The following is a 12,406-nucleotide window of genomic DNA, read 5'->3' as shown; positions in this document are numbered from 1 at the left end:
CTGTGGCCTGAGCTCAAGGCATGGGGGAATCTGACAGGAGCCTACCTTTCAGACTCGCCTTTACAGAAGTCAGACCACAGCTCACACAACCAGATTCAGTGAAAATACTGTACCTAGGTACCATGGAAACTGCTCTCCTTCACAAATTCCCTATTTTTTTTCCATGAGTGAGTGTTACAATTCTATGTTGATGGCAAAGTAAGAGTTACTGGCAGATTACGTGAATGTCACAGCACTTCTCATATGGTTTCATTCAGCGCCTTTGTTCAAAGAGAAAATACTCTATTCCATTTCAAGTGTCTGTCCTGACACATCCCTTCCTCTTACACTCAGATTTAAGGAGAAGAGAAAAGGAGGCGATACCCTGCTCTAAAGTCATCAACTAACCGAAGGGACTCAGAGGGGAGAAAACCTTGCATTTTTTGTTTTTGTTTTGTTTTGTTTTTTAAAAAAAGCCACAAAAGGCAGGAAAGAAAAACATCCTTTTGGGAGGGACATTTAGAAGTGTTCCTTATTTAAACTGATGTTTTTAAAAGATTTATAAACTTTACCTCTTCTATCCAATCAATTAATATAAACATAACACTAATAACATTGTTTTCATAAACACTTCTGGCACAAATCTTTCCAGCTGTCCCTCAAGGTGTAATATTGTCCCCAGGAATGGGGGGTGGTGGTGCAGAAGCAAACAGACAAAAAGAATTGAAACACCTTTTGAACTAGCAGAAGATTGTACACAGAAGACCACTGCGGTTACTCACAGAAGAGTTCTGCACTGAAGACATTGTCTTGTATTTTTCTTCACACACAATGAATTTAAGGCTGTTTTTCTCAGAAGCAACCTGCTTGTTATATTTTCCTTATTATCATAAATATTTTTCTTCTAAAAATTTTACTGATACCCTGGACTATGCCTTTTCACCCCATTTTCTGAACATGCAGCCATAATTTATAAATATCCTGAGATCAAATCCTCCCTGTGCTGCTCCCAGGTACATTCTTTCTGAGGGCACACAGCTGAAGTGACAGGTTAGCCAACATAAATGACTCAAGTTGTAGTTATGTGCTCTACAGTCCCCTATAACCAGCTCTTTTGTCCTAGTTCCCAAATGTTAGTTATTTATATGCTAGCTAGATTATTTACAGAAAATCCTAATATTTTCAACAAAGTAATGACTTTGGCTTACTTCCAGGTCTTGTAAAATGCATACATCCTTTGTTCCCTTTGTTCTTGAGCATTCTTTATTTTTGTAAACAAAATTTCAAGGCTTCATTCGTGGTTTCACTACTGCAGATCAATGACACTTTGTAAGGAAGGAAAAGTTTAAAAACTCATGGCAGGTCATGCCATTCTTTCACCTTTCCCAGAATTACCAACTATTATCCCTACACAAACCACTGGCACTAGAGACTGACTGGCTACTGAAGATGTTGATTCTGTGTAATTATTTTTACGGCATTTAAGGAGAGTAGTTACCCTAATCTTACTTCCTGCCTGCCACAGATACTTCCATTCCCACACAGTAACCTCTGTGTTAAGTCCAACAATCTAAATCAAACTGAAGTATGTCAATCATCAGGAAGTTAAGAGCCCACACTCAAAGGACTGAAACCAATGAAGTGACATATGCCAGCATGGTTCTGACAGGTCTCTGCCAATGTCCTTTGCTGCAGAAGCAAGCAAAAGCCCTTGATCCTCAATGCCACTATGCTTGGGGAGAAAGTAAATTCTGAGCATCAGGTTTACAAGAAGGGCAGTTCACTAAATCCAGCTCAAATGTCTATCTTTCTGCTGCTAAGGGGATGGGAGACAAAAGTAAATTGCAGAATACTTTCAACCAACTACACACCTAAGGAAAAAACCACTCTTTTTTAAGCCCTTGCAAACAGCTAAACAGCACACCAGCTATGCTTTTCTCTTGTAATGACCATCAGTATGCCCTAACATCAAGTAACTGTTTCTAGCTTGCCTAAAGCCAGGTCTGTAAATAAGCAGCTCACTTTCAGTTGGTACATGCAGATGACAAGAAGAAAATGCACTAACACTGTGCTGCCCTGTCTGTTTGAGGAGAAGCTACCAGCATCTCTCCTGTGTCCTGGACATCAGCTCTCAGAACCTCACTGGATCGTGACCCCTGCCCACTCCCTCAATGCTCCCCTGGAACCCCTGGCTCTCATGGGGTTGCAAGGGAGAGAGCAGAGTGAGAGGTTACGGGGGTTGAAGGAGCTGTGGGGTAAAAAACAGGGACAGTCTTATGGTAATATGAACAATGCTGGCCCTGAGCAAGACTGTGGGGCCAGTCCCTGGAGCTAGGGCCCTGGGATGATGCTGAAGGCGATGGACTGAGTAGGGACAGCTGGTGACGAGGAGAGGCAAGAGCCCAGGCGGCACTGCTGCAGCTCCCCTTCCCCTCCACACACACCGTGGGTACTTGTCCAGCCAAGCTGCCGCAGCTGAAAGAGGGACCTCTGCTGTGTCCCACCCCAGCATTGCTGTGCCATCAAGAGTTAGTGCTCTTCTGCACATCAGTGAAGGGAGAAAGGTAGGCCAAATACTGGCCTCAGTGGTAAGAGCATCACCTCAGTAGGACATTTGTATTTAAAGGTCAGACTAAGAAAACACATGAAGGTGGGCTAGGGAATTACCAAAAAAAAAGGTTATCAGTTATGTGTCTGCTAAATTTGCAGTCTCTCTGCCCACGGACAGTAAGAGGCTGCTTCTGGTGGTGCATATTCCCTGTGCCACTATTCTCTGCAGATAGACATGGGGAAGACAACATGCTATGTCCCATGGAATGGCAGTCAACCTCCCCCCATCCTGGATGACTGTGACTCTAGTTACGAAGCTGGCTAGAATCCAGAGGAAAACTACTGGTGCTACTTGACACTAACTGGATCCATTTAAATGAGCAAAAAGAAAGTTATAGCCATAAGAGTGAAATATCAGCTGTGGGGAGGCAGATGTCAATTATGATTCATTTGTAGTTCTGTCCTTTAGCTCAAACAATACCCTTTGAAAGTTCAAGTCAGCACAAAGGACATGGATAGCAGAGAACAGCACTCAGCTCAACATGCACAAACCTGGACTGTCTTCAGAGACCAGTATTAATAGTAAATAAACCGCTTAACATATGAATTGCTGCTCCATATGTCTCACACACTAATATGACATAACTGACATTCACATCATTTTCTCATATTCACACAGGACAAGCGAACTGAGGACACATGCTTACACAGACATTCATATATGCATTCATCTGGAAATCACATTTTCTTCAACCTGGGACCAACTCATCTGTTCTCCATAAATCCATCTTACCCCTCATTTACTCTAACATGAAAGAGCCTTTAGAAACTCACGTCTGCCAGAGGAGTACTTTCTCTCCTCAACTTTTAAGAGATTTAAATTAGCATAAATCTAAGTCCCACACTACAAGTCAAGATATAGGTCTTCAAACATTTCAGGAGTGCCACCACTACAGCTTGTCCTCCATAGGGCCCAGTAGATAGGTTACACAGGTCCTTTCTAGCCCTACATCCTCTCATTACTGCCAAGATTTAGTTTATTACGTAAAAACTAATGTTAACAAATCCCATTTCATCGATATTCCTAGTATTCACCTCTGAAAACGTGAACTTTTTAAAACTGCTGGAATAATTATTCTGTAACAAAATCTCCCTGAAAGTTTACCAGCCCAAGATATAAAAGCCTCAACCACAGGTTACCTGGGTGATTAGTGATATCAGAAAAAGGTAAATGCATATTTTTCAAGCTATTATTGCAAGCAAAGGATATTTTACACAGCGAGACACTCTGAGGAGGTTCCCCACAGCCCTATTCCCTGCACAGGACTCCCAGTTATATACGCATGTGTTCAGACCCTGGGTGGCATAAAGATTCAAAGTTTCCTCAAAAATAACATCAAAATATCACTCAAGTGAATATGCTAATGCTGCAGATCTTAACAGACCATCACAAATTAAGAGAACTACAGCTTTATACTAGCAGTAACACAAGCACTATCAGAACACCTACAGTTTGATGTCAACTATTGAAGTCTGGACAATTTGACACAAGGCAAACAAAATCTAATTCTCTTGTCCCAGTGAAAACATCTAAGCATAATTCAACTATGGATGGAAAACTAATGATTTAGCAACTATTTTAAGAATGTAAGTGTTATTATGCCCTGAGGAATGACAGCTATTCACTGAAAGTATACTTCTATATCCACCTTTCCTTCTTTCCTTTAAAAGCTGTTCAAATGCCCTTAAGCTGTCTGGAAAAGAACACTGCATTCACAGTGTTATTGTCAGCAGCTTACGTCATATGTTCAGATATTTGGCATTTATTCACATACCCCCTATATGCAGTCCCTCCCAAACAAACAGTGCCAGAACCACAGTAGAGACTTCTACAGTGGCTGGCCAGTCTCAAGAGACATTCGTAATTGTACCAAACACTGTAATTTCAGTGTTGTGAGTGTACTGAACAGAGGAGCAACACAAAGAATTGGTATGTAATGCTGTAATTTTCTAAACCAATACAAACACAGTTGGCTCCCTCTGGTGCTAAATATAATGTAGTGTTACATACTAAACCACCAGAGAAGTAAGGCAATGATATAATCCAATTATTTTGTACAGTAGGTGACAGACATTCTAGTAATAAGTGTTACAGCAGCAGATTTCCTCTTACGGACAAAATCCTTAAGTCCTTATTCACAGCCTGTACCAACAGCTCTTATGTGGAGAAAATAATGACACACACCTTTAGGAAGTGCCATTGTGATTCTGTGTGCACATAGACACACCAGGCTCCCTTCCCCATGCCACGTTTTCTCTTCCTAAAAGTATGGTCTTCATCTCATTTCTTAAGAGCAGACTTAAAAACCATTTTCAGGCTTTAAGTCATTAAATTGGCAGTGATTACTAGAGTAGTTTTAAAACCAAACCAAAACCACTTCTAAACCCACCCATTTACGCTGCAGTATACATTTATACTTAAAAATATGTATTTGTTATGCCAAACAGACTACATAAATCAATTTTAATTAACCTATTACTAAATCTGCTGTTCAAGACAGTGAACAGAATAGAAATCAAACTACTTGTTCTATTCAGATACAAGTGGTTTTTTTGGTTTTTAAAAATTCTATTCACAGCTTTGAATTTCCAGTGACACAAAGTATCCAAGTATGATGATTTACATTGCAAGAATTATTCCTTGAATCATTTTTAATAACTATTTGAAACTTGCTTGAAGCTATTCCAAACTGTTAGATTTCCGATGCAAAACAAGGAAGTTTAATAATCTAATCCAGAAGGGCTGGATTTTTGCTGCCTTTTTATCATTGTGAGGAAAGAAGGGAAGCAGGCAGCAGGTTTCTGTTTCCTTCTGCTCCTCCTCCCTTTTTTTAACAAGATAAAGGTAGAACACCTTAAGGACGGTGCCCTGTACAGAGCCTCCATTTCCTATTTATCAACAGATTTAAGCACCACTATGCAGAACAAGGTGTGTGGTGCAAGTGATGTTAATCTCCTCCACCTCCTGGATTAGTGGGGCCCCAGTGCAATTCTCAACAGAAGAGGGTTTAATCTTAAAAAAACTGGGTAATGACCCTGTGGTTGAAAGGGAGGCTGGTGACAGGGCAAGAGAAGGGTGTTCCTGGTGTGCTGCTTTTCATCCAGCTGTTCCTTGTACCTGTCAGCAGCAAACAGCTGAGTCTGAAGCACCACATCAGCTGCTATCCCTCTCCTCCTATCCCACTCCTCTGGCTTCCAGACAGCAGGAGGTTAACTCATTTCTCACAAGCTTCTGTCCCCCCTGAATTAAACTAAATCTTGCTAGCATCCTCCAGTTACCAGTTTGTAAATTCAGCATGAGACATGACTTAAGGAGACTACACCTTTTAAAACTCTGAGAACCACAGGTACGAAGGGCCTTCTCAGCAAAAACCTACTACCAAACCTCAGTCAACAAAAGAATTCCTCCTCCACTTCCTGAAAGCATAAATGCTGTAATTTAACTACCACCATCTTGAAACCTAATTAACCACACTTTAGCAAACTTTGTATTTTTATTTTAGGTCACTATTCCCAAATAAATTAAAATTCTGAAAAGAAGTTTAAAGTAAACTCAGGAAGACCAGGAGCTGGAAGACTTAGGTTTACTCTCAAAACATCACCTTGACTCAGTGCAAGGCCTTGTGTCCCCATGTGTTAAATATGGATAATATCAAATTTTTCCTTAGTGCCTTGAAGAAAGGTATTATTCAAACTTAAGTCTTATTAATGCCCCATCTAATAAGAAATATAACACTATTGCTTTATAATGGAGCTCTATTTCTAGGATTTTGAACAGCAGCTATGTACCATTTTCTCCATGGGTGAAACCAAAACTATTTTTGTCATAGAAAACACTTACCTCTTCCGAAACAAGGAGAAAAACTCTGTTGTAAAATCTTTCTAAATATGCAACATCACTTTGTATTAGTTTTAAATACACAAACTATTTATCTTAAATAATTTTATTTCATTTAAAAATAATTTTAATGCAAATATTTTGTCCAAATGGAGATTCAATATTGAAAAAAAAGCCTTTTCTTTGATGTATTATTACACTACATTATTATAATTTACAACATGCTTAACCGTAACACGAAGTGTCTACTTAAAGGAAATGACTGTAACATCACTAAATGGTCCTTGTTTCGCGTCAATAGCTTCCAGAGTGTATTTTGCCTTTTCAGCTGAAAAGAAATCATCTCAACCGACTTCTGGTCAGAAATCCAGCAAGAACTGTAGTCACTATGGTTAAGTCACATGAAAGTATAACTCGTACAAAAAAAAAGAACCAGCACACTGCCACTGGGTATCAAGAAACAGCTTTTCTTCCTCAACACGGACTGTATCAAGTAACATTAGCAGGCAACTGTTACAAACTGTCACTTCAGAAACATCACCCTTGACTGTAAACACATTTCCAGTGTGAGAAGAATAACATGAACTGCCTTTTTACTTGCCATTGCGTAACAAGCCTTCATGCAGAGTGCAGAGGATGCTGTGCTCAGGCAGAGGAGAGGTACCAAAGTACCCCCAGCCGTCATGGGCAATGTACTTAGAAATGCTGCTGACAGCTTGGGCCCTGACAGGCAGGCTGCAGGTTATACAGCATTACAGCAAGCCTGAAAAAAACCACTGTAATTTAGACAGCCTTTAAGCAACTGGTCAAAAGGCTCTGACAGAGGAGATCTAAGCAACAATTAAGGATGTTTCCATTGTAACTGCTTCTCCCTTGGGAGATCACCACCTCTGCAGGAGAGCTAGCAGAGCAGGATGGTGTGCCTGTGCCTCAGCACCTGCACTTCATAACTTCGTCTACCATCTTCAGCTGCAGAGGCATGTAAACACACACTAACATGCCACATCAAACTGGGGAAGCTGATGCCACCCTTCATCATTACAATGCCAGCAGAGGTACTGGCCAGATTGCTAGGGGACAGAAACACCTTAAACTACAGCAACTCCTTGCTCTATTGCAATAGAGGAAGGAACAGATCTTGCACAAGCATAATTCTCCTGGTCCCAAAGTAAATTATGCCCAAGTTGTCTATCTCCACCCATTAAAAGAGAGGAACTGTTAGATGAAATACAAAAACATTTATAATGGATGCCTGACATTCCTGTGATCAACACACACCTGCTTCACACAGTTCTCCTCAGGCTGTGGAGCAACCTATCACTAAGAGGGCACAACTATTTCAAGATCAGAACAACCGCTCCTCTTTCAGCCACAAGCCAAGAGTTTATTATTAAAACACAGACTAAGTCAAATGATAATTATGTCAAATATAAAAATGCCCTTCTTAAATGTCCTACATCCAAACTGCAGCTCCTGATGACATCTGCTAATTTAGTGTAAGCTTCATTAAGCTGAAGCCCTTTATTAAAAGCACATTTTCCTCATTAAGGCTTCATATTATCCAAACATCAAGAACTCCAGAAATTACCTCAGACAGATTAGAAACATAACAGCAGTGAGCTGCTGCCAATGTCCATTTCAGATTGATAGCGATTTTAATAAGAAGTGATGTATTTACTGACATATAGATCCTGGATTTAATATTTTATCATCAGAATAATTTGTATGAGCATTTGAATAAGATTTTACCACTGAATGTTACTGCAAAGGCCAATTTCTCAAAGCTTTATCAACTGGCTTCAAATACATTTCACTTCTGTACTTGTCATGGAAACAAAAATCAGTGCAATACAGTTTACCAATTTTCATCTTGCAAGTCACTTCTAAAGACCTGTACAAGCAGATACAAACCCCCAGACTGGTAAGAAGCTAAGATGGGGAAGCTGACAGCAGAACTGGTTGTTGGTCTCGCTTTTCCTTTCACATTGCAGGGGCATTAAACTCGTAAGTAAATTTCCAACTCTGTAAAAGACTTTCAGCCAGCAGCCAGTCTTCTCTCCTATTAAGGATTATCTCCCACATATTTGTGTATAAATACTTGCTGGACTGGAACCTAACAACTTTACTGAGTAAGCAGCTCTCCTGAAAGTCAGTTTCTACATCATAGCTTTTACATCATCTGATCTAATCGATGCAGCAGGAGCAGGTTACTCACCGATCGATCACAATCTCTTTCTGTCTTAGCAGCCCCTCTTTAATTTTCATTAGAGATTCCCAGTTGCTGAAGTCCTGATAGCTGGTAGCTGGATAACTTTGACGAGATGTTCCAGTTGGAACCTGCATAAAACAATGTAGAGTTAGCTTCCAAAACAGTAAATAATATAACAGATATTAGGGCATTTACAAAGCAGTTTGTTGTTTCAGAAATCTAACAGTTGTTTTTCAGTTTAATTCAGATTTGCTTTATATAAAACAATTGGATTTATAAACAAGTTTCTTGAAATAAACTTCAGCCCAGTGTCACTGCTTTAAAACGTATTTTATCATTTCTCTACTAAAGAATTCATAGCTCCAAAAGCAGTTTGAGATGAAAAGCTCATTTAGAATTTAAATACATAATTGAGACAACACCACAAAATGTTCATATCCTGCTGCAATTCTTGTAGCACTACAAATGAGATAGCTTGATAGCTTTAGACCTTTAGACGGTGCTCCTTGTCAGTATTATATCTTTACTGAAAAGGCCATATTAACTGGATAAACAGTGCTTTTTGAGGAGAAGTAAAATGTGAAATAATATTAAAATCAAATTTTCTCTTGAAACGGTTCACTGATTTATGACTATGGTTAATATTTCTTATCCTGTATCTTACTTTATTCTGTATCTTATCATGCTCATTCATGATTACATCTCACATGCAATAAAAAACACAGAAAACATTTAAAAATTCTCTCAATTGTTGGCACCTAAAAGAAGGGCCTCATACAACTGCTTACTGAAGCATATTCTACGTTTGAAAGTTTTGTGGGAATAAAATTTGTCACATCTGCAATTTCTATTAAGTCAGTCCATTAAACCTATGCTCATTAAGTTAAAGATTTCATTGCACTCTACTGGGAGGGAAGAAATGGCAACACTAAGTGCTGCTTGGATTAAGATCTACCATCCATTTGTTAACATTTGCGATCAATTTAACAGTTGTCTTGCTTCATTTTTCATGCACAATGATCAATATTAGCATTAAAAAATACTAAATTGATGATATCACCTTGGCTTTTTTTTTGGTTTGGGCAGCAGTTTAATAAAACTTAGAAAAGATATCAAGTCATGACTCTTCCTGTAAGTAATACGTGTGCAGAGTCTTTAAGGATCAATGAATCTAAAATTAATTTTGCCTGGGTCGCTCAATCCAGACCAGATAACTTCAAAGTCATCTTTGGTGCTTACAGAATACTTTAGGATTGTCACATATTGTTCTGCATTACAGTTATCCACATGACTGGCTGAATTAACAGGCACCAGCACAAAACTATTTCAGTGAAAGTCTCTCTTAGTCACACATGCCATGTCATGCAGTATAAAGTGACAACATCAGGAACTATCACTGTACTTTGTGTCATGAAATTTTTTCCTTTGCTTCTCCCACTATAGTGCTGAAGAATGCTTTTCTATATCCACCTCAATACCATTATGTTACAGGCAAAAAAAAGAGAAAGAAGCGGTCCTTAATGCAGCTGGGATTAGGTCCTTACTTTTCAGAGCCAGAAATGCCATCTCTACCCAAAAGAAACAACCCACAAGGGTTTGACATGATAAACAGGAAATATATGGCTTTATAAAGCCAAATCAACCCATTTATTGAGCAAGGTGAATTTTGTCTTTAAGACTGAACTATAAAAATGAAGAGATTGAAAACAACTATTTAAATATGAACCCATCTTATCTGAAAACATTTTGGAAGCCACCAGTGGTGAAAGATAGCAAAATTCTTCAAAGCAAGTTCCTTACTTCAATCTAGCACCTTTGTAAACTTAATAGTTTGCACTTAAATTAGAAAGAAACCCTTCAACTTTGGTACAATAAGTGATTACACAAGACGTCAATTAAATATTATTGCCTTGCTTTTCAGCAGCCTTAAACTTTGTAAAGTTAAGAACAGAGTAATATTTTGTCAATTAGATGCTAATGATAGCATGGTTTTTTTTAAAAAAAAAATCTAATACATAAGGCCTCTTCAGCTGAGTGACCGAAATGCTTTTGGCTTTGGAATATATCTAATCTTATGGAGTGTATATATATATACATAAAAACAAATAAAATATTTTGTATCATAACTGTGTGCTTCAATGCTTCAATTTGGCACTCTGAACAGATAAAAATAACAAAAAAATATTTTTGTTTCTGATATCATGTTTCAGCCAATTTAAAAAAAAAAAAAAAAAGAATATGCTAAAAATACTTCTTAGCCCTTCCCAGAATAACAAGACACTTCACTCATTTATGAGCACATGGTGTTGACTACTCCAAACAGCTTTCTAAGTGCTTTGAATGGTGTGGTAACACACAGGTGGTCCACTTAGATTCGAGTATTTTGTCTCCTAAGAACATCAAACCAAATAGTGAGAGCAAGATACGCTTTTAGGACTCATATACAGAAAGCCATCCACAACTCCAAGTCCTCAACTTGAATTCTCCCCAACTACAAAATAAAATATCAGCTTGAAACACACAACATTCTTTTCCATCTGCCCTAGAAAATACAACTATTTTTGTTGCCTGGCACCTCTTCCGAGAGTATCAGCTTTGGACTGAGAACATCTGTTCAGTTAAAACAGTATCCTTCGCACAGTGGCATCCAAAGGTCCTGAATAGCTTGTTTTTTGACAAGGGCTTGGCCTTGACTTTCATGACCTGGCAAGCCTTCAAGACACTGCTGAGGCACAGCTAGCTTCTGGGAAAAAAAAAATAAAATCTTTGCTGTACTAGCCTATATGCAAATATTTATTGCTGGAACACACATTGCTGACTGATTTCATCATGTTTCTTAACAGTGGGAAAATAATTTTCCTCTGGACTAGTGGGTAACAACATTTGGATAACTTAGGCCAATAATGGTTGGGTTTTTTAATTGTGATAATTAAAATTATCTTCTCCAAACATGGTCACAGTTTCTGCCTGAAGCAGTTCAGTGTCTCAGCACAGAGTAGCACAGCATTCTATGTAACATGCTGTATTGCAAAATAAAGGTGAAGTCCAAAAATGTCAAAATGATAGCTAATCTTAAAAAAAGCAATGGATTTTAAAGGGCTTTTTTTTCTGGAAGTTGCAGTTTAAATAATTTAGCACTGTCTATACTACAACTGTAAAGTTTTCACAGCCCATTACTAACAGCATAACTTTTGGCACTCTGCTAGCCAAGTGAATGATCCCTTCTGGCCAACTGCTTGCACTGCCTGCGCTATCATAAACCCCCCTCTGTAGATATCACTCTTCTCTAGCTGCATTTTGCAGGCATTCATTATGCAGGAGAAAGAGAATTCCTTGCATCCACAGCTAATCCGAGGCAAAGAATCAGCGCAACCAATGTCAGCAGGAGCACAAACAGTTCCTTTTGTTCGACTGACAGTGGAGGAAACAAATACGATTGTCCCCACGGGCTGTGCCTCAGCGACACGCACTTGCCCTGCCACCTCTCTGAGCAATTGGGAAGAAAGAAGAGGCGGATGTCGCAGCAGCAACCCCAAATGCACTATTATCATAGAGGCGACTCTTGCTCTTTGCTCCCCTGTGATGGGAAAAGGATTAGATCTGTAAAGGCAGAGCAATGGTCACTGATGAGCTCTGCAACGGCTCCCCACCCTGGGTAAGGAAAGGAGGATTTACCCATCCCTTTCTCTGCACCCAGATTTCTTCCTAACATCAGGCTGAGTGTTTCAGCTCACAACGACTCCCTTAATTCAGACAATCTCGGAGGATCA

At 39.1% G+C, this 12,406-nt stretch overlaps 1 protein-coding gene across 3 annotated transcripts in view; it reads right to left on the bottom strand.

Annotated features, from left to right (window-relative positions):
- CEP85L (centrosomal protein 85L) overlaps nt 1-12,406 on the bottom strand; it is a 159,447-nt gene that overhangs the window by 26,635 nt on the left and 120,406 nt on the right. For all 3 annotated transcript variants that reach the window (XM_074819258.1, XM_074819257.1, XM_074819259.1), the window contains one exon: nt 8,643-8,764. In XM_074819258.1, coding sequence (XP_074675359.1) covers nt 8,643-8,764 — 122 coding nt within the window. The remainder of the gene's footprint in view (nt 1-8,642; nt 8,765-12,406) is intronic.

Source organism: Strix aluco, chromosome 3 (genome assembly GCF_031877795.1).
Source record: "Strix aluco isolate bStrAlu1 chromosome 3, bStrAlu1.hap1, whole genome shotgun sequence".
Taxonomy (NCBI): Eukaryota; Metazoa; Chordata; class Aves; order Strigiformes; family Strigidae; genus Strix; species Strix aluco.
Note: the sequence above shows the minus strand (reverse complement) of the source record. Positions and strands in the feature narration are given on the sequence as shown.